Genomic DNA, 22,827 nt, shown 5'->3' with positions numbered 1-22,827 from the left:
GAAATGGGCAACAGAATGCCCCATGTAAATGTGCAAAAATCGGCAACAAACGGACATTCAAAAAATTTGAACTCCGTGTTAATTTTAGCATATGGGTCAAAGAGACTTTTTTGTAGGTCTTGGGTTCCCTCATATACCAAAATTTGTTCGTAGATCTTGCCTAAACATACAACCGGGGCTGCTTCGTTAAAAAATTCTAGGGGGCGCTAGTGAGTAATTTTTGTAAAAAAATCGCACAATACATAATAAAATATTGCTCATTTTTCAGATGTGTGTGCCAAGTTTCATAAGTTACTGTGCATGTTTAGGCCCTCAAAATTGGCGGTTTTCTTGGCGAACAGTACCTTGCCACGCCAACAGCGATTTGCGAAAACTCACAAACTTCATGTTATGACATCATGAAGGCCTAAACACTCTTTAGAGCAAATATGAGGTAGATCCAGTTAATGTGGTTGGAGAAAAAAGTAGAAGAAAAAATATAAAAAAATTAAAATGTGACATTTTGAGAAGATAGGATCATCTGGGTCAAGTTAACGCAGCTTTTATTGTCACGGTGAATCATCAGACTTCGCGGCACCGTAACGGCCACGCCCTTTGGTGAAAAGTTACAATATTCGGTGTTGGGCATTATCAACATCTTAAGGCTTGTCTGACATAATTTCAACTGGATCCCTCAAACGGGCTCGGCACAATAGATACAAATGTAAAGTATGACATTTCTTGTCACCACTAGGTGGCGCTACATGTATAACCGAATATTATCATACAGATGTTTTTAGGCCGTGGCTATTAAGATGCATGAGAAGTTTGGGATTTTTTGGAGCTTGTACAGCGGAGCTATTAACTCTTTGACTGCCATAAACGTTATAAAACGTTTAGCATAAACCTAGGGAAGGGCGCCGAGGACGTTAAAAGACGTCCCCTATGTTTTTTTTGTTTTTTTTTGAAAACGGGTGCAGGAAAGCCTTGGGCAGCTGTGCTGAAAGTATCAGGCAGATCTGATTAGTAAAAGACTCGTTTTGGCCCCTAGAGGGCAGCGATGACTCTCTTTGCACAAGGTTGGATGGGCCGCCCACCGTGGGCGTCAGTAGAAGACGTGAGGCGGAGCTAGAGTGTTGAGGAGACAATGGCTGGTCAAGCCATAATGGCTTGACCAAGCAACCGGTTGCAAGCAGCTCACGCTTGAGCATTTTTTTCAAAGACGTAAAGCATCAATCAATACTAAAAAGCGCATTGATGTCGACGATGATGATGACTCCGAGCTTGACGCCAAAGTTGGAAGCCTTGACGCGACTATTATGATCACGTAGTAAGCCTCACCGGCTAAGCGCGGCTAGCGCGGCTAGCGCTGCTAAGGCCGCAAAACGCGCACAATAACCGACCGGGTACTTCTACACAATCGGACATTCGATCGGGCGATGGAGAGTTGGCATCGACCAATGCAGATTGATGATGATGATGATGATGACTCCGAGCTTGACGCCAAAGTTGGAAGCCTTGACGCGACTGTTATGAACACGTAGTAAGCCTCACCGGCTAAGCGCGGCTAGCGCTGCTAACGCCGGAGCTGCACAAGCGGACATTCGATCGGACAATGAAGAGTACCCCGAGTCCAATGCATATTCATCGGAGGAGCGGGTACAGTCTGATCACGGAGAAGACACTGTTTCTGGACTACGATGCCACCATGAATGGAGTGGATAAGATGGATCAGAACATCTCTTACCACCCGGTATAGCAACTGAAGGACACGAGGAAGCGAGACGTAACGAAACCGTAGCATGATCCTGATATTAGACTTGATGGCAACACACACTGCAGTATATACTTGCTATTCCCCGGAAAAAAACGGCCGGCAAGAAAGTGGAGCACGCGAAGAGGCAATCTGTTGTGCAAATGCGGTTGCGTCTCCTTGCACGCAGGAGAGTGTTACACAAAGAAAAACTGTCGTTGAAACATCCACATATTTGTAAATAGCACCACAGTTGCACACATTTGTAAATAGTTTGCCAAATTGTTGTCAAATTGTTACACTGTTGAATGTAAATAAACGTATTTTGCTATCAAAAAACACTTTTTCATTCTTGGTGGTAGTGTTTTATAGAAGTAAAGCACTATTTAGGTGTTTGTGGCATCATTCATGGACAAAAAGAAGTGTCAAATTCACTAGAATGCATGAAATAATATCGTTTCACTAAAAGCTTGATTTCTCCGTATTTTGGTCCAAAACAGGCGAAATTGGGTCAAACTAACCATTTTCTATTGTTGATTACTAAAGAACGGAATAAGGTAGAAACAAACTTTTTTTTTCTGATGAAAGATGAAAGTCCAATCTTTCATTTGGTAGTACGTGAGTTTCCATAGTCCAAACAGAACATTTTCTGTGGACCTTGAAAGATCAGTCAAAATGCTTAAATCGGCTGGCACTGACGGCATCCCTTTTCTGAAAACGCCTGGCAGTCAAAGAGTTAAGCATTTCCTCTTTTTTGATGAAGGAAATATTAAAGGCAAAATTTGAGGCCCCGCCCCCGTCATAAAGTATTTCAAAAAGTCAAGAATCCCCCCCCCCCCAGTTGTTCTCCCAGGTCTTGAGATAATCCATGCCAATTTAGAAGTAAATCAGATGAAAACTGTTTGCAAATGGGCAAAAAGAATGACCACAGTGAATGTGAAAAAATTGCCAAAAAACAAGAGGGACCTCAAAGCGGTAGCTGCTCAGCCCCTAATAATGATAATAATAATAATGCATCATGAATACTGTCTAGCAATAGCAACAATAACAGCAACTACAGTAGGAGTTGTGTAGAACCTCAGTGGAATTGGCAATTGAAGCCACATTTTCAGAAAAAGTCACACAAACCAGCATCATACATAAATACTCCAGACCTCAGAGATTTTTTGGTTAAAACATAAGACTGTACTGCGCAAAATATATGCGAACTAAATTAAAAGACTATTTTCAAATATGCAATGAAGTTTGTCGTATTAAACGTTTCTGCTTCTTTTTCACCACGGGAAACTTTTACGTGACAAATGTTGCACTCAGCTTCAACGTCTTTATTTGATTTCAACCCTCCCACACAGCCTTTACACGTGCATTGTTTTAATCACAAGGCCTAAAGAAATGGGAGATAAATGAAACAAAAACATTAAATGAGTGTCCACTGTAAATAATAAAGTCTATTTACAACTAGACTAAGTGCAATTTCTGCAGAAATTGCGTGGGAATGCTGTCAGCTGAATGCTAATAGCTGTGTGCTAAATAAAAGATAAATTACGTGAAAATTACAAAGTATTAATTGTAGTTGAAAGATAAATGAATAAAAAGATCACTTTAACTTGGGAGGCGTGAATTTTTTAAGCAAGTTGAAATTTATATGAAAAAGTGTTATCTGAAAGTACCCTCCATTCATTTAGATGAAAAAGTGCAAAATAAATAAATAAATCACTCAATAGCGCCACCTAGGCATACAGTACCCTCCATTCATTTAGAAGGAAAAGTGGAACTATGATAGTCCGTTCGTATACATGTATATCACTTAGCATAATTGCCATGGATATATTTGCAATATACAAACTCGGAGGTGGGATTTGGACCCGCAACCTCCTGGTTACTGTACAAGGCAATTTACCAAATGCGCCACTGAGCAGTATCAGACAGCTGGTAATGATGGTCATGTGTTTGTATGGAAGTGGACGTGGAAAGTGGGACTTAGAAAAAGTTGAATGTCAGTCCCGCTGAAAATTAATGGGGAAAAGTTTATATTTAACGTTAAATTGTGCCAATATTGTAAGTAATGTGGAATCAGACGATAAATACCCCTGAAGGCGTGAATTTTTGAAGGTGTAAATTCGGAAGTATTATGTGGGAGTTGTTTCACGGCAAAAAAATTGTGCAGAATAAAAATCACAGTAACATATGTTAAATCAAATCAAATCAAACTTTATATAGCATATGTGGGAATGCTGCAATTAAAACAACTTGAGGTAGTTGTTGATACGTTTACAACAGGAGGGGGCAGTGCTATATGCCTGTTACGCACATGACTGGAGAAGCTCAGTCGCCGACGACCCACAGTCTCCTGCGACATGCGAGGTAAAAAATAAAAACAAAATACACAACACTATTGAATTTTACATAAGCCTGACAAATGTACACAACAGTGCTCGCTGTGCGCTGCTACTTAAATGTCTTCACTTTTTTCATTCGACTGACTATCTAATCTGTTGTGATACGCTCATGCCTACATGTCGCAACAGTATCCGGAAACGTGTATGATTTTTTTTCCGCCAGAGGTCCCGCCTCTGTGGCATATACCCCCATTGGTTTTCATTAGTGACCATGCTCTGGCCTGATAATTAGAGTTGCCACTTGTCCAGTTTTCCCCAGAATTGTTGTCTTTTTTTACCAGCTGTTCTAGGAAAATAAAAATCTCTCACGGGACACAATTTGTCCCGTTTTTTAGGAAGAATGCCAAAAGCAAATTTTATTTCCTGAATTCTGTAGTTTGAAAATGTCCCCTGTGCTACTGTGGAACGCTTTGTCGATCCTCACCCCTGCTGACTATGTCGAAGTGTCCTTGAGCAAGACACTGAACCCCGATTTGCTCCCGGTGGACATGGCAGCGCCTTGCATTGCAGCAGTCAAACATTGGTGTATGAGTGTGTGTATGAATGGGTGAATGTGATGCTTAATTGTAAAGCGCTTTGGGCACAATATGGTGTGGTTAAAGCGCTATATAAATTGCAGTCCATTTACCATTTGTGCTTTCTGATTCCAATGGTGTCTTTCAGGTATCTTTATAAGCCCTCGCGCCTTACAAACAAATGACTGTCATTATGGTAATTACAGTCCTCCTCTCACAGTTGTGAGACACGACGAGAGAATGCAGAGAGAAACAGCGGGATTTTCAGACATTTCTACATAAATTTGAACGAAAAATGTTTACAAGAAGGTATGTTTATTGACACTTGTATCACATGGTGGCTTTTTATAGAACCTATCAAGTCTGTGACTTTGTAGTGCGTACGTAATTGTGGGTGACATTTTTCTGGAATAGTTACAAGTTGCCACGTTGTGTTTGTATCTGTTTTTTTAGAGTGAATGCCTTGGTTGTAGTCTACAGTGTGTGTGACCAGCTGAATAATGAATATTCCAATAAGTTCAGATTGTATTGTGATGAGGAACATACATTGCATTACAGTCTCTCTCTCTCTCTTTCTCTCTATCTCAGGGAAAAATAATAATTCTCAGCTTTTATTATACATTTGAACAAAAAGTGGCACATCCGAAATTATTCATACCTTTCTCCTCCATATTCAATTGAAAAGCCTTAATTGGCTATTACAGCAAATAATGCGCATACTTTAGTTGCTGATCAGCTTTTTGCATCACTTGGTTGATATTTTTGCCCATTCATCTTTAGCGATTAGCTCTTTTTGTCATCACCCTGATCTTTAGTTCCCTCCACAGATATTCAACTGAATTCAAATCTGGACTATCTGGGCCACTGCAAAGCGTTAATATTTTGGACTGTGAGCCATTTCTTAACCACTTTTGCTGTGTGTTTTGGGATTTTGTCATGCTAAAATATCCACATATTCAAAATTTGCCAGGGGTATGAATAATTTCAGGCTTGACTGTTAAGTCAAATCTAAGGTGGCAACCCTACTGATAATGCTTGTGGTTAGCATAGATTAGTGCATGAGGTTAACTCACAAAACGAGTATAAAGACGATCGAAACCTCAACACGCTCTCTCCAACTCGGTTGCCGCTGATACAAAAGTGTTCACTGACATGTACACTCGTCATTGCGATGGCTTTTACTTATTTAATTTTGGTTTAATTCACTTGATGTTTCTCTGAGGCAACAACTGTCTGTCAGCTCATTTGGTTGATTTGCCCCAACACGAAGCAGCTCTAAAGGGTATGTCTCATTTCTACACAAGTACACATCTAGTTAATTGAATGCGTTTTTTTCTTTGCCACTGAGTGAATTAAAAAAAAATTAACATGTCATTGAAAACGTTTTAATCTTTTTTTTTTATCAGTGGGAACTGAGTTGGGGACAGTTGTCGAGGTTTCGATAGTCTTTCTACTTGTTTGAGTGAGTTAGCCTCATGCGCTAATAAATGCTAACCGCTACTATTAGCAGGGCGTAGAACGGTCACTAATGAAAACCAATTGCAATTCAGTTTTTTATACTGTAGTTGACACCTATTTTATTACTGTGATGTCTAGAAAGAAAAGAGGAGCTGAAATTAAGTAAATCTTTAGGCAGGCATCTTGGTAAGTCAACCGTAACTAGGTACAAGCCAAGTGACTAGTGTCGTGTAGCCATGTTAAGCATGTGCAATAAGGCCAAGTCTGTAATACCAATGAGACACGTTGCCAGCAACCCTCCGCGGGCAGCAGCACATGATCTGAGCCCGCTACGGCGCCCTGAACAAGGAAAACCTCAAGGCCTCATCTTTTTCTTTCTTTTTCCACCCCCTTTGTTTATTTGATACTTTTTTCTTCATCTGCTCCTGTGTCGTTTCCCTCCAATTTTCCCATCTGGTGTCACCAAGCTTCTTCGACTCACTTCCAAGGCTCCAGAGTAAATGCAACTTTACGATTGCCGTGGGCATAGATTTGGTCCATACAGAATATTGGAGATTACAATGAGCTCTGAACAGTTCAACTAGCACATTTTTCACTACTGCCATTACACTCACTCATTACCCTTACTCCACATTCCCTCATTAATTACCTGTGTGTCCTTATTTAGTCAAGCTTGTAATATGCCACCTTGGATTAGTGAAAAAAAAAAGGGACACCTGACCAAGCTCGGGTACTTAACAGTCAATCCCGAAATTATTCTTACACCCGGCAAATTTTGATTATTCAGATTCAGACAACTTTATTTATCCCGCAAGGGGCAATTCATTTGTAGCTTTCCAGTCTGCACACCCATCTACAAACAGTCCATTGACAGAGAAGTGAATAAGCAGCATACATCAAGACACTCATCAAAGCACTGGACTCAGCCTAAATTATAAGAACAAGACAAATTAAGAACAATAAAAACATCTGAAGAAATAATTCAGTAAATTACAATTATTAAGGCTCAAGAGTGCGGTGTCATCTGAAAATTTTACAAAATAACTACTTTTCTGTGATGTCCTGCAACTGCTTGTGTACATGATGAAAAGCAAAGGCAACCTCCTGGATTCTGTTTGTTAAAAAGTCTAAAAGCAGCACTAAAACTGAGCAGGTAACTTAAAATAAGATCTGAGTTAATCAATTAAAATATTAGGCTGCATCTTATTAAAAGCAGAAGTCAGCAAACAGGATCCTTGCATGGGATTTTGGTTTCTCCAGGTGTTTGTACACTTTGTCCAAAATAAAAAGTTTGGCATCATCAACACCCTTACGAGTCTGATAGGCAAACTGTAAGGGGTCTAATTTCCCCCCTATAAGGTAAAGAACCATATCCTTTATGACCTTTTCAAAAACTTTCATAACCAGGGATGTAAGTATGATTGGTCTAAAGTCACTTAAGTCCTTGGCATTTTTAGATTTGGGAATAGGTATAATAATTGATATTTTCTAAACTGAAGGTATCTGACCACTGTCAGCACACATCTGAAATAATTGACAAAAAAATACATTTAGCTGCTCAGCACAGTAATGCAGTATGCGTCCACAGATGGCATCAGGACCCATCGCCTTTCTTATATTAACCTTCTTTAATAGACCTGTGACACATTCCTGGGTTATCACAATGTTTTTTCCAGGTACGAGTGAACTTTTAAGTAGGGTGACTTTTTCAGAGGAGTCGGTTTCGAAACGAGTAAAAAAATATGTTATATCTGGCAATTCCCAGTCATTAATTCCTTCTACTTTAATAAGTTGTTTTATCAACATAATGAGTCATGGATGCCGTCTTAATGCCTTGCCAGGCCGCTCTGAGTTTGCCACTGCTGTATTGCTTTTCTTATCCCTGTATTTAGCTTTAGCTTTCCTTATTTCATTCCACACCTCCCTTGATACCGCCTTCTTCTCTTGAGAATTAACTCTAAAATATATGTTTATTTTTATTAATAATCATTTTCAGTTCATTCGTCACCCAAGGCTTATTGTGTTTCTGTTAGTTCATCCAGGTCTGTGACAGCATTAAAAAAAACTTTCCCAGTCTGTACAGTCAAAACAGCCCTGGAGAGTTTGGATACTGTCTTCTGTCCAGCACTTCACAATTTTCTTCTCTGGCTTTATGCGTTTGAACGCAGGCACATGTACAAGAAAAACACTATTGTGATATGATGAAAAAATTATGCCATTGGGAGAGATTTATAACCACCCCCCAAAGAACCATAAGACAGGTCGATCATGGAGTTTTTAAGTGTGGTTGCACAAGTTACATATTGTTCATAAGTTCTAAAAGTTTTATGTAACAGAGTCTGGGCAGATCGACTCCAGTCTGTGAATGACGTCAGCAATCCACTGTTTAGCTGCGGCAGCGTCAGGTGAATGTAAATGACCGTAAAAAATAACTGCTGAAACTCCCGTGGCAGATAATAAGGACGGAGAGAGATGGTCAGCAGTTCAATGTCCAGGGTGCATATGCTTTCGCGTATCATGACGGTATTACAGTACCTCTGATTGACGTAAAAGCACCCGAGCCACCACAACTGGCTCCTCTCAACGTGGAGGAGTAGCGGCTCGACACTGACTCCCTCCCGGATGACAGAGCTTTTCACCCTATCTCTAAGGGAGAGCCCGGACACCCTGCGGAGGAAACTCAATTCGGCCGCTTATAATTGTATTATTTTTAACATTCTTTATTCAAATTGATGTAGAAATGTCTGAAAATCACGCTGTTTCTCTCTGCATCTTTTTAACTGTGCTCCCGTGAGAGGAAGTCTGAAATTACTGTAATGACGGTATGTTTTCTGTAAAGCGCAAGGCCTTAGCTTTCAAACACCATTGGAATTTTTCAGATAGCAGGTAATCCAAAGTGCACCTACGAAAATGTGCCGCCGGCACGCTAGGTCACAAAGCGTTCTACAGTAGCACATTGATCATTTTTTTTACTACAGAATTAAGGAAATCAAATTAGCGTTTAGCATTCTTCCTAAAAAAAAAAAGGGGGACATATTGTGTCCTAGGAGAGATTTTTAACTTTACAAAAAGAGAAAAATTCTGGGAAAAACGGGACGGGTGGCAACTCTACAGTAGAACCGAGTGTGAGTTTTTATTTGCTTAGTAGAAAGAGAAAATAAACATCAGCGTGAATTGTGTGTTGGAATGAAATTGTTGAAATTGAAAGAACTCCAACTATTCAATTGTAGCTCTTTCATAAAAAGACCGATTTACACAAGGTTTTTCATTTGTTTACTCAATAAATTAACCAAACAAACGTGGTGCTCCTAGAGGTGACAGAGAGAAATGCAGGCATTCTCTCTTGTCGTATACATCGCTCCTTGAACATTCTTAATTTATGCTACAGGTTATTCATGTTTTTTTCTATTTTCCTCAATTCCTACTTTATTATTATTATTGCTGTACAACTGTAATACTATTTACGTGTCTGCATTTAAAAAGAAGTGCTAGTATGCATACCTCTGCGGTATGTAGAACATGTGTTGTGGTTCTGGTCGTGAAAGAACACCTCCGTAAACTGGCCAGAGGCCACTGAGGATCCTGAACAAAGAACTTTTGCCACATCCATTTGGTCCTGTGATCAACACATCCATGCCCTCGTCCACCTAACAGCCCACAGTCAGCACATCAACACAACTATGAGAGCATAGTATATCACATAATAATACAGTGTTCCCTCACTTTTCACGGGTGATACGTTCAAATTCCAAGCTCCCCCCAATACGTGAATTTCCGCAAAGTAGAGATTGATTTTTTCCCCCCTTTTGGTTGTGGTGGGGATTTACGTCTAAAGCCAATAAAAACCCCACACGGTTCGCATCCTCCTAAACATTTGTTAAACTTAATAAATTTAACTCAAAATGAAAAATGAAGAAAAAAAATGCTGAGTTGCAGGCTGCATTCATAGGTTAATGTGAGCGTCTCACCCCAGCAGCGGTCGAGGCCCACGGAACGTTGGCTAATAACTAGGGATGAGCCAGTACTGTTTCTGTAGGACCATCTAAATGATCTGTACCTGTATTTGGAATGGGCATAAACTGAAAGCAAAGCCGGGTTTGTTCCTCAAAAGAATCTTGTAACTTTATTGCAATCTACAGAATTAGCACGGCTTTGCATGTATCGAAGCAACATGAAGAAGACGAACACAGAAGTGACAATGGCGGGTGATTAAAGTACACCGCATGTTGAACGTTGGAATAAAGAAGCTAAATGTTTAGCAAAAGCATAAGCACGCTAAGGAGGCTGTGCAAAACAACTACGACATGGCTATCCGCCATTGTTGTTGACAGACAGGCGAGAATTGGAGCATATGTCATCAAACTACGACAATGCGTCGTCATCGAGCTATGACCATTACGTCATCACTGGAGAAGTATCCTGCATATGGTGTCCAGACGGAAGCGTACATGGCACGTTTTGAAATCTTTCCACTCCGGAGCCTGGTTTAAAAAATTATCGATTTCAAGCTCCAAAACCACGCCATCGTGTGGATGAACGACCTAAACGGTAAGAAACTTGTGAGGATACATTGAAACTGGCTTTCGTGTGGACGGGGCCTTAATCTCTGGTTTTCTGTCAATTTAATTCAATTCAATATAACTTTATTCATCCCCTAGGGGCAATTGAGAAATAGCAGCAACTGAGCAGCATTACATTTAAAAGAGAATAAAAAGTATAAATGAATATACACACAATATAAAAATATACAATATAAATACACAATATCAATAAAGTGACTCAATGAGTAGGATAAAGTGCCAACTGCTATCAATATGTATATGTATGTACAGTATATATTTAGAAGAAGATCTGTAGGTGTGTTAAAAAGTATTAGCTACTAGAATTAAAAAGCTAAATTGGCTTTGAGGACAAAAGTGGCTCTCCTCTCTGTCCTGCAGGCAATGCAGAAAAGGCGCCGCCCGGAGGGGAGCCACTGAAATGTGGGATGGAGTATGTGAGAGGGGTCATTAATGATTTTAGCTGCCTGTCTGAAAGCCTAATGGTTAAAAAAATATACAAGTGTTCTAACAGGCGAGCCAATGACCCTGGAGCACACTGATGCAGTGTGCTGCAGTCTGTTTATGTTCTATAGGCTAAGGGAATAAAACCAGCAGGTTATGGAGAAGGTCATGATGCTTTCAAGGAATGCATAATAAAAGGACATCATGATGGTTGTGCTTACTCCAAAGGAATTGAGTTTACTGAGGAGATACAGCCATTGATGACACCTCCTGAGAATGTCATCTGTGCTGGCAGAGAACCTCAGGAGGTTGTCAAAGATAGTGCCCAAGTATTTATACACCTCGACCACCTCCACGGGCTTCCCATGAATAGTGGTGGTGACTGTGACAGCCAGGTTGCTCTGCCTACTCGAGAAAGTCACCACCATCTCTTTTGTTTTGTTGACATTCAGTTCGAATTTAGATCTGTCACACAAAACTGTGTAGACCTGCAGTCATTGGTGTAAAGGATCAAAAGCAGGGGGGGCAACACACAGCCCTGGGGGGAGCCAGTAAAGGTGGAGCTGGCATTGGAAAACGAGTTGTTGATCCGAACTCTTTTGAGTCCTGTTTGTCAGGAAATCCAGGATCCACCGGATTAGCTGGTCATCCAAGTGGAAGTGGGAGGAAAGTTTAGTAGCCAGAATGTGGGGCTGCAAGGTGTTGAACACTGAAGAAAATCAGCAAACAGCAGCCTGGCAGAGGGGTTGGGAAGTTCTTGGTGTTTGTGAATGGAGTCCATAATTAAAATGCATGCATCATTGATGCCTCTGCAAGCTTGGTAAGCAAACTGAAGTGGGCTCATCAGGGGGTCTAATAATGTACTTTTTTATTATCTTTTCCATGGCCTGCATGACCAGGAAGGTGAGGGCCACGGGGCGGGCCACGGGGCGAAGATCATTCAGAGTCTTTGGCCTGCGTTTTAGGAATAAGAATGACCGTGGCATGTTTCCATAACTGGGGGACAGTGTGACTGTCGACGGAGTGTTGAAAAAGGAGTCCGGAACACACTTCCTAGTTGCCCTGCACAATGCCTCAGGACTCTGCTGCTGATGTTTTCAGGGCTGGGTGAACTCCTCTCCCTCATCCTCCTGAGGGCCCTCACCACGTCCTCAGTCCTGAAGGTAAGTGCAGAGCTGCCAGGTTTGAGTGAGGCTCTGATCTCCTTGACCTGGATAAAATTGTGAGACTCAAACCTGGTGTAGAAGGCATTGAGGTCATCAGGGAGGGAGGAGGGGTTGCTGCCCTGTCTGTCCTTGTCGATCCATTGTTGTTTCGCCTCGTCCTGCTGCTGCTATTTTGCCCTGTCCTTCCCCCAATGTCTCGCCACACTTGACTTTTTTTGTACTTTGTTGTTTTTGTTTCCCCAGCCAGTACCTTGTTTGCTTCCTCATTTTTGTTTTATTAAATGTTTGTTTGGACTACACCTTGCTCTGCTTCCTCACATTTGGGGCCTCAGCCACGCCCTGAACGTGACAGTACACTGGCATTGCTGTTTACATTGCAGCGCATTCAGTGTGTAGTGACGTAGAATGACAGCTGGCTCTCTGCCGAGCAATGCAAAACGGGTATAAAGAAAGCGAGGTAAGCCTCCGTAGCGTCCCTAAAGGGGCGATCAAAACTCTTGAATGCAGCTGGTGAATGACGAGAGCACAGCATGGGGGAGGGTGACCCCTCTCATCTCATGTTGTTTCTTTAGGAACGCTGCAAGGCTTACCTCACTTTCTTTATATCACATTTCTTGGCAGTAAGCCAGCTGCCACTCTAGGTCACTACGCACTGAATGCGTTGCAACGTAATGGAAATTATTTTCGAAAAGTGAATCTCAATTATGTTGGTAGCAACCCAATAAATCATATGGAGCAAACGTGTCATTACGGTCAGGGTTTCTTTTAAGGGGCTCGTAAACTACGCCCATATTTGGACTTCCTGATGTTTGTGTAATGTGTGTATGCTTCAAACCACTGTAGAACAATTAAATGTGCAGTTGTGCACCCTATTAAAACTGCTATTGAAACTGTAAGGAAAGTGGGAATAATGTCCTGTTCTGTGCGTGGTGGTTGCCCATTAATCACGGACGGAGCCGCTCCGTCTCATGATTTTTACATGACATGGGTGTTCGTCTTGCATACATTTTTCTTTGCCACTCCATCAACCACATGCTAAATTAAGTTTTCAATTTCTTTACAGGAAGATAATGTAAAAAATACAAGCAGGAAATACAGCTCAAATTAGAATTTGTTTTAATAGGCTGCAGACATTTGCTCTGCGTTGAGAGGGTGAGAGGACTGCGCAATTGCTCACGCGCGCAGCTTAGAGGGAACATTGCACATCACACATTGTTTTTTGGGAGGGCACTGAATAACCAAACGGCGCATTTGAACAATGTTCTGAGATTCCGAAAGGTCTGAGTTAAGCAGTTTGCTTGGAGCGTTTTTACGAACGCACCCACTCTAGGGAACTCTGAATTGGGGGGAGACCATTACAGTACAGATGGAAACAGTTCAAGCACAAGCTGCTAATTGGTTTAGATCCTAGACCTCAGTCCTTAACTCTTTTACTACCACACGTTATCCAAAAAACAACCCTGACAGTGCCAGCCAATTTTGAGCATTTTAACTCATCTTTCAAGGCAAACAGAATATTGTGTATTTTGACTACGTAAACATGATCGTGTTCCATTCTTTTATTAGAAAAAAATAAGTATGTTTCTACCTTATTCTGTTCTTTAGTAATCACCATTTGAAAATTGGTAATTTGAGTGACATTGAGCAAAAATTTAAAAGATAAGGAGAAAATAAGCTTTTTGTGAAAAGATGCATTTTCTGCAGAACAGTGATTTTGACACTAATATTTTTTGTTTAGTGACGCTATGTGAATTAGATTTTATGTGACAAAGGATTTGATCATTCACGTCATCCTTGAAAAATTATTTTCATATAGACTGAACAATTTTATTGAAGTGAAAATCAATATAGGGTTAAGAGAAAAACGAACCACCTCAATGGCAGTCATGGAACTCGTAGAAGCAATATCTACTAACAATAGATAAAAAAAAAAATTACTGTTGGAATTTTTTAAGATTTAAAAAAAGCATTTGATACTATAGATCATTTTATACTAATGAATAAATTAGAAAGATATGGCATATAAATGGATGAAAAGCTATTTGGATAATAGATATCAGTACTTACAGTTTAACAATATACAATCAAAACACTTGAAGATTACTCATGGAGTCCCCCAACGGTCTGTGCTAGGCCCCAAATTATTTATATTGTATATAAATGATATCTGTTGTGTCTCAAAAATGTTCAAAAGTGTCTTATTCGCCGATGACACGACTCTCTACTGTTCAGGAGAGACCCTGAAGCAGCTTCTGACTACTGTGGAGAATGAACTAAACATGATATGAACAAATTATCACTTAACTTAAATAAAACAAAGTTTATAGTTATTGGTACTAGACAAACCACACAACAGGTCAAAATTATGGTAAATTAAATTGAAATAGAAAGAGAGTATGCAAATAAATTTCTTGGAGTAGTTATTGATGAAAAATTATGTTGGAAGTCACACATAGATAATGTCAAAAGGAAAATGTCAAAAATTATAGGAATACTCTCTAAAACTAAGGATGTCCTGAATAGGAAATCATTATATACATTACATTGTTCATTATTATTATTACCATATCTGACCTGTTGTGTGGAAATCTGGGGAAACGCATATAAAACAAATACCAATCCTGTTCTCAAACTGCAAAAAAGAGCCATAAGAATTATAAATCGATCAAAATATACAGAACCAACTCATTCTCTATTTATTAAATCAAATGCAAATACATTTTACGACTTAGTTGAATTTAAAATAGCACAAATAATGTATAAAGTACACAACAATCTACTCTGCCACAGTACTCAGAAGCTGTTTGAAATTAGAGAGAGTCCTTATAACAGGGGTACAAGTGTCTACAAAAAAATAAATAAAACAAGAACAAATATTAAGCAAAGGTGTGTTTCTGTAAAGGGTGTTAATTGTGGAATGATTTTGGAACTGACCTAAAAAGATGTCAGTCACTTGCTGAATTAAAAAAATTTTTTAAAAGCAAAGTTTAAAAAAATTACTTACATCAGACATGAGCTGTTAAACATGTATATATGCTGTAATTTCTTTGGATGTATCGGTATGAGTGTAATGACAATTGTATATGTTAGTATGAGGATATGATTTATAAATGTATTATGGTATATGCCTATGAATTTCATGTACATATGTCGCTGGCAAATGTGCGTATGTTTAAGTGCACTTGTATATATGATTAGGTTTATACATTTCCTTTTGTTGAAATACATGACCTAATCATTATATGAACATAAAACGAATAAGGGGTAGGACTAGATACGTTTTTAAGTTCCTCCTACCCCTTTTGAACATATAAACTCTTTTCTTTCTTCCTATTCTTGTTTTCTTTTTTACTTCAATTTATATTTTAAACTTGTAATGTGTTTTGTGTTTTTTTTATGTTTATATGTTCAATAAAACCATAAACCGTTCTATTTCATCATATCAGTCATAATTCACAGCAATTGCATACACTGGCAGACCATTGAAATGAGAGACAATGCTGCCATCTGCTGGCCATAGTTAGTGGGTGTTTGTGATTTCACAAGTCCATTGAGTAGGCAGTGCTGCACAACAACTTCCACTGCCCATTGAGAAAAAAACATAGTAAACGTCAATTAACGTTTTTGGTGGCATTCATTTGGATTTTACTATACGTCATTAAACATTTTTGGCAGTAAAAGAGTTAATTAGCGGACCCCGCTTTAATTCTGCCTGTTAGCGAGAGCCACCGCATCGTGATAACTTACATTGATGTTTCTGTATTTGGCAATTTGTAACTAATGGTTGTGTTTTTATAGTCAGGAACCCAGCTGCTGCCAACAGGATCGAGCAGATTCACCTCCAATGGGCACTAAGGGTTAATATTCGGATTCACTGCATGCCAGTGGGTTCATTCTATAGGTGCTGTCCCCCCCTGGCTGGGCGTGGGCGGGTCTGCCCCTCTGTTGGCTGCTGGGTGGCGGCTGCGTCTTGGCCGTTCCCTGGGTCTCTTGGGGGGTGCTGCGTTGCGGGGCTCTCCCTGGTGTCCGGGGCGCCGCCGCCCTGTACGGCTCCCCTCTTTGGTGGAGATTTTCATGCATGCCAGATCCACCACACCAGCATCTATCGAAACTCAGACGCAATCTGCTTCTTCCTTAGGTCATTGAATCGGTGGAGGCTGGTGTCTGTGGATCTCACTCTGCTTCGTTTGTCCTTCCTTCCTTTCCTCAGTCTCTCCTTTGGTCTCTTGAGGTCTCCCTGATTTTTTGGATTTGTTGGAATTTAGATGTTTCTGGGGTTGGTGAAGAACTCTGGTTGGTGGCCCGGTGGGTGGTGTCTAGTCGGTGCTGGATTTCACCTTCCTTTGTTTTCTTTGGTCCTTCCTCGGGTCTCCTGACGGCGGTGTTCGGTTTAGGTGAATGGTATGGGATTTTTTTTTATAGGTTTTTGGTGAACTAACGAATACACACACGCACGCACGCACGCACATACACCTACACACCCACATACAAAAAAAAAAGAAAAAAAGAAAAAAGAAAGAAAAGAGCAATGATGATGACATTACCGAATGAACAATACTGAGCTCTTTTAAAAAGAAAGAAAAAAATTTTTTTGCAGGCCCCGCAGTCCACCTCTTTGTGGAGAGCAAGAGGGAGAGAGAGAGAGAGAGAGAGAGAAAGAGGGGGGATGGAGGGAGAGAGAGTAGTGCACGGGCGTCAGAGTGAATTTCTGTACGCGACTTCAATTGTCCAATGGTCTCGTTTAATTGTAAAATAAATTTCCCCTAACAAAAAAAAAGAGAGAGATAAATAGCAAGAAAACATCAAAATAGCGATGTAAAACTGCAATAGAAGGAGATATGGTCAGCAAAAGCCCAAAAATAACGCTTAAAATTTTTTCATGAAAATCCATGATAGAGTTAATCCGCAATAAACTAACCACGGAGGAGCGAGGGAACACTGCAATATCAATATACAGAACAATAAAATATAGTAGCTAGCCAATACATCTGTGCTTTTTGTCTGTAATACTCCACTACATAAGAGAATGGATCAATCACAGAGCTCAGCCAAAATTGACGATGTTTGTCTTTTTGTTCTCCTTCTCAATTGATTCATGCATGGAGCTGTGTTAAACATCTCATATTACAACTCCCAACTGATTTGTGTGCCTGTGTGTGCGCGTGACCTGGATATTGAGGCTGGACACGACCACGTCGCCTGTTGGCGTGATGATAGGTAAATTCTCGCATCGAATACCTTTCTCCACACTGACCACCTGACCTGCAGCAGAATGACATGACAAAAAAAAAACTCAGGTCATCAGTTTCTCTTCAGCCTTCCACTTTTCAAGTCATGTTAAGTCAAGTTATTGTTAATATCACAATTCAATTCTTCAGGCAACTGATTGTAAATGGAAGTCAAATTTTATTGTCATTGTATATTAGAAGTACAGAGTAACAACATTAATTTTACAGGTTCAACCTGTCCAAGGAACATCAAATGACATTGACACCTAACGGGGAGGATAGGAACGGGAGGACTGGCTGGTCGCCCAGCAGCCACCAGTGTTGGGAACATTACTCTAAAAAAAAGGCACATCTGTCACGTTGTCACGATTTCGAATAAAAGAGAGGGAGCGGCAAAGTGTGTCCACAGCGCAAAAGAGACTGTAATCTGGGTACACTCTCTATTCTCCTTGCGAGCAAAAATAATTTTAATCTCTTTGTCTTCCTTCTTATATATGTTGTTTATTAAAAGTTATATGTTGGCTGAACCTAACATTAACTTATTAATTTATTCTTGCTTTAAAAGAGTTATTGCTAATTTGGTATTTGTGGCCAACTAACACAAGCTTTACCTCGCATCTCCAGATGGCCACAGACTCTTTGGCCGTGCTGCACTACTGCTCCCCCCGTTGGCACCCCTTGTTCTCTGTCTGAGGAGCGCCGGTAGATTCCTTCCTTGACGTCCTCAAAGACATCTAACATCTCTGAGACGCGAGCAGTGTAGCCAGCCAGCTCTGTAACCTAGATGTAGAGACCTAGGCATTAGCAGAGTTACTACATAATGTAGGAGGTGTGGCCCGAAAGGCAAATGTGAGAGCACCTCCTTGTAGGAGCTCATGATCCTTTCCACGGCGTCGGCCCCAGCGTTGAGCAGGTTTCTGGCCGTGGTGAAGGCTTGTGTCCTCTCACTCACAAGCTCCTCCTCCTTCATCACCATGGCCGCTTGCTTCACCTCATCAGAGTCTGATAGCATCTCAGGGTCAGAGGTGCCGCATTTTAAGAAGCAGGCCAAGGCACTTTCACTTGTGTACTTACCATTTTCGGAGTAACCGGTGGCGGTGATGATGGGCACAGCGACCATGACCAGGCCTGAAGCGCTCCATACATACTTCATGAGGAACTGCTCCAGCATGACGTACCACAGACGCTTGACCAGGATCTGGTGGATCTGACAAGACAATGACTTGTAGCTCCTCTGCAGCTGTGCCATCTCCACCTACAAATCAAATGCACTCCACATGAATCAGGCCTGAGTTTTAGCGCTCGCCAATGGCAACTACAAAACTCGTTGGACCAAACGGTCTTCTATTTATATTTAATCAGTCAGTACACAATGCTAAAATCCAGTAATCATCGGGGACTTTCTTCTTCGGCTGTGTGCCACCTGGTGTTCAACCTGCAACACCACTCCAGATAAACTAATTCTGTACTCCTAAACATACTTGAAGCACTCACTGTTGTATTAAATGTCATTTAATTCCTTGCACTTGCCTTGAAAAAGCTTATACAACCACATAGTTTGAATGGGACTTTTTATGGACACTAGATATTTTTCTTTCATTTTATTGATGTATTTAGTTTTTTTAAATTAATTTTATTGTGTATTCTACAGGCTGTCCATATAGTCAAAACACAGAGTTGAAAATACAAATGGCCTTACACATTAAAAAAATGTATGTGATAAAATCAACACTTTAACTCTTTGACTGCCATAAACGTTATAAAACGTTTAGCATAAACCTAGGGAAGGGCGCCGAGGACGTTAAAAGACGTCCCCTATGTTTTTTTGGTTTTTTTTGGGAAACGGGTGCAGGAAAGCCTTGGGCAGCTGTGCTGAAAGTATCAGGCAGATCTGATTAGTAAAAGACTCGTTTTGGCCCCTAGAGGGCAGCGATGACTCTCTTTGCACAAGGTTGGATGGGCCGCCCACCGTGGGCGTCAGTAGAAGACGTGAGGCGGAGCTAGAGTGTTGAGGAGACAATGGCTGATGAAGCCACAATGGCTTACCAAGCAACCGGTTGCAAGCAGCTCACGCTTGAGCATTTTTTTCAAAGACGGAAAGCATCAATCAATACTAAAAAGCGCATTGATGTCGACGATGATGATGACTCCGAGCTTGACGCCAAAGTTGGAAGCCTTGACGCGACTGTTATGATCACGTAGTAAGCCTCACCGGCTAAGCGCGGCTAGCGCGGCTAGCGCTGCTAAGGCCGCAAAACGCGCACAATAACCGACCGGGTACTTCTACACAATCGGACATTCGATCGGGCGATGGAGAGTTGGCATCGACCAATGCAGATTGATGATGATGATGATGATGACTCCGAGCTTGACGCCAAAGTTGGAAGCCTTGACGCGACTGTTATGATCACGTAGTAAGCCTCACCGGCTAAGCGCGGCTAGCGCGGCTACCGCTGCTAAGGCCGCAAAACGCGCACAATAACCGACCGGACATTCGATCGGACAATGAAGAGTACCCCGAGTCCAATGCATATTCATCGGAGGAGCGGGTACAGTCTGATCACGGAGAAGACACTGTTTCTGGACTACGATGCCACCATGAATGGAGTGGATAAAATGGATCAGAACATCTCTTACAACCCGGTGTAGCAACTGAAGGACACGAGGAAGCGAGACGTAACGAAACCGTAGCATGATCCTGATATTAGACTTGATGGCAACACACACTGCAGTATATACTTGCTATTCCCCGGAAAAAACGGCCTGCAAGAAAGTGGAGCACGCGAAGAGGCAATCTGTTGTGCAAATGCTGTTGCGTCTCCTTGCACGCAGGAGAGTGTTACAAAAAGAAAAACTGTCGTTGAAACATCCACATATTTGTTCATGGGCAAAAAGAAGTGTAAAATTCACTAGAGTGCATGAAATAATATCGTTTCACTAAAAGCTTGATTTCTCCGTATTTTGGTCCAAAACAAGCGAAATCGGGTGAAAGTAACCATTTTCTATTGTTGATTACTAAAGAACGGAATAAGGTAGAAACAAAATTTTTTTTTTCTGATGAAAGATGAAAGTCCAATCTTTCATTTGGTAGCATGTGTGTTTCCTTAGTCCAAACAGAACATTTTCTGTGGACCTTGAAAGATCAGTCAAAATGCTTAAATCGGCTGGCACTGACGGCATCCCTTTTCTGAAAACGTCTGGCAGTCAAAGAGTTAAATATATAATATACAATAGTTTTCAACAGTGGCATGAAAAGTTGCGTGGGGCACAAAAGTGGGCACTTTACTTCCACAAGCTGCAAAACCTACACAATAAATTCTAATTCAATTCAAGGTCACAATCCAGTGGGAAAGCGGTAAATAAATGAAGTAGCCTACCATTTATTCATAGCGTTACAAATTAAGGCTATGAATAAAACCTTCGAATGGTTAAAAATAGGGCTGTGCAATTAATCGATATCGAATTACAATTTCAATTATTACACTCCACAATTACAAAATTGGCATGATTGTAAACAAAAACAAAAGATTATTAATACTCATTTTGAGTTGTTTAAATTTATATATTTTTCACCTTTTTATTTTATTTTAAAATGACTAATTTAATAAATCGTGTTTGCTCCAAAAGGAACATACATAATTATAGTGTTTCAAAAAATTTAATTTGACTTCATCTTTTTAAATGTTTAAACATTTTCTTGTTTTGTATCAAAAAATAATTGTTTGAATAATTGTGATTTCAATTATTACCAAAATAATTGGGATTATTATTTTTTCTATAATCGAGCAGCCCTAGTTCAACTACTCACCAGTGCTGTTCATTCGCTCAGTTTGTTTCTAGGTTAACTTTATTTCCAATTGGTCAGATTTTCTTTGCTGCTTCAAATTCAACACATGGAAACGTTTTGCTGTAATTACTGAAAAGTGTGCTGTCCACAAGCAGTGCTGCTATAAAGTGGCCGCTCTTGCAAAATCTCACCTTCACTTAAATTGAGCCACAACAAGCTTCCTTCATAACGAGACAGCTGCAGTGTTTCTCCGTTTCTGCAGCGCTGCCTCTCTCTCTTGAGTGACGTCATCAACGAATCTACTTTACTGCCGTATGCTGCCATCTGCCAAAACGAGTGTGCTGTTTTCAGCACCGCCACCTGGCGTTCGGGAGGGACGAAATAGAACTGAACGTGTGTTAATTGGGTCTTGACGTCACGTGACATCGGTCCTGTATTTCAATTGGACGATGGGCCCAGTTAATTTAGCTCCATGGCTGTCTATGGAGAGCAGCTTGGGACATGCGCACTGTGATTTGAGTTTCTCATCTACTTCAACATGCGCTCACGGGGCTGGCCCTCTCCTGTTTAGAAAGTTAAGCTTCGTTTCCACCGACGGTATCTACCCTACTCTACTCGACTCTGCTCTGCTCTACTTGGCTCTACACCAAAAAGCCGTGCGTCTCCATTGCCACGGCCACCACCGGGGAGCCCCTCCTCACCTTGCCAGTGATGTCATGCTAAAGCGACCGCAGCTAGCGTGCACTGCACACACAAGCAAAAACAATGGAGAGCGCAAACAATGGTTTGTGCCTGTTTATTTCAGCCTGAAGACATCAAATGAATATTGCAGCAACCAGAAGACTGCATTGAATAATGTTCAAAAGGTTTGCACCTCCTCAAAAGTCCAAGCATTAATCTGTTTGGAAGCCATTGTTGTCCTCTCTTCATCGCTAATGGCAGCTGTTTTCCCGGGGTGGTGGTTTGCGCAGCTGCACATTGATGACGACATGTCTCGAACCAATCATTGGCCTCCAAAATAATTACGTCACGTTTTGAAACTGGGCTACTTTTTTTAAGAACCGCAAAGGAGCAGGTACCAGAAAAAGCAAGTAGAGTAGAGTTGAGCCGGGTAGATTTGTTGGTGGAGACGGGGGCTTTTGCAGAGTAGAGTAGAGTAGATACAGTGGAAACGAGGCTTTAGACCACCGAACTTGGCTTTGCATTATGCATATATGTTTGTAAAGAAATTACCTTACAAACATAATTGGTATTTATTTGAATATTATTATTCTTGATCAAATAACATTTTATAAATGATTAGGTATAAAGAAGACCAATTGTGAGCTTGCATAGTGCTCAACAGCGCCATCTGGTGGGGCCTGGCCCCACTGGCCCCAAATGCAGAGACGTCACTGGTTTTTACTTATCTTTTATTATCACTGTAGGAATAATTATTTTTGTTTTATTACGTATTATAGTTATGGTGAATAATTTGTCAAAAATAACACACGTGTGACCGACTAATAGTATAGATAAAAAAAATAATACAAAAAAACA

The 22,827-nt window shown here is 40.7% G+C and overlaps 1 protein-coding gene across 10 annotated transcripts in view; it reads right to left on the bottom strand.

Moving 5' to 3' along the window:
* abcd1 (ATP-binding cassette, sub-family D (ALD), member 1) overlaps positions 1-22,827 on the bottom strand; it is a 57,113-nt gene that overhangs the window by 6,000 nt on the left and 28,286 nt on the right. For 9 of the 10 annotated variants that reach the window (XM_086068878.1, XM_086068874.1, XM_086068871.1 and 6 more), the window contains 5 exons: positions 18,576-18,756; positions 18,361-18,503; positions 18,113-18,281; positions 17,441-17,535; positions 9,606-9,751 (listed from right to left, as the gene is read on the bottom strand). In XM_086068878.1, the coding sequence (XP_085925004.1) occupies positions 9,606-9,751; positions 17,441-17,535; positions 18,113-18,281; positions 18,361-18,503; positions 18,576-18,756 (734 nt within the window). The remainder of the gene's footprint in view (positions 1-9,605; positions 9,752-17,440; positions 17,536-18,112; positions 18,282-18,360; positions 18,504-18,575; positions 18,757-22,827) is intronic. The other variant, XM_086068875.1, reaches the window with a different exon arrangement.

Source organism: Leptonotus elevatus, chromosome 2 (assembly GCF_054856555.1).
Source record: "Leptonotus elevatus isolate MCC_2025b chromosome 2, RoL_Lele_1.0, whole genome shotgun sequence".
NCBI classification, from domain to species: Eukaryota; Metazoa; Chordata; class Actinopteri; order Syngnathiformes; family Syngnathidae; genus Leptonotus; species Leptonotus elevatus.
The sequence above is the reverse complement of the archived record's forward strand: the minus strand, read 5'-3'. Positions and strand labels throughout refer to the sequence as shown.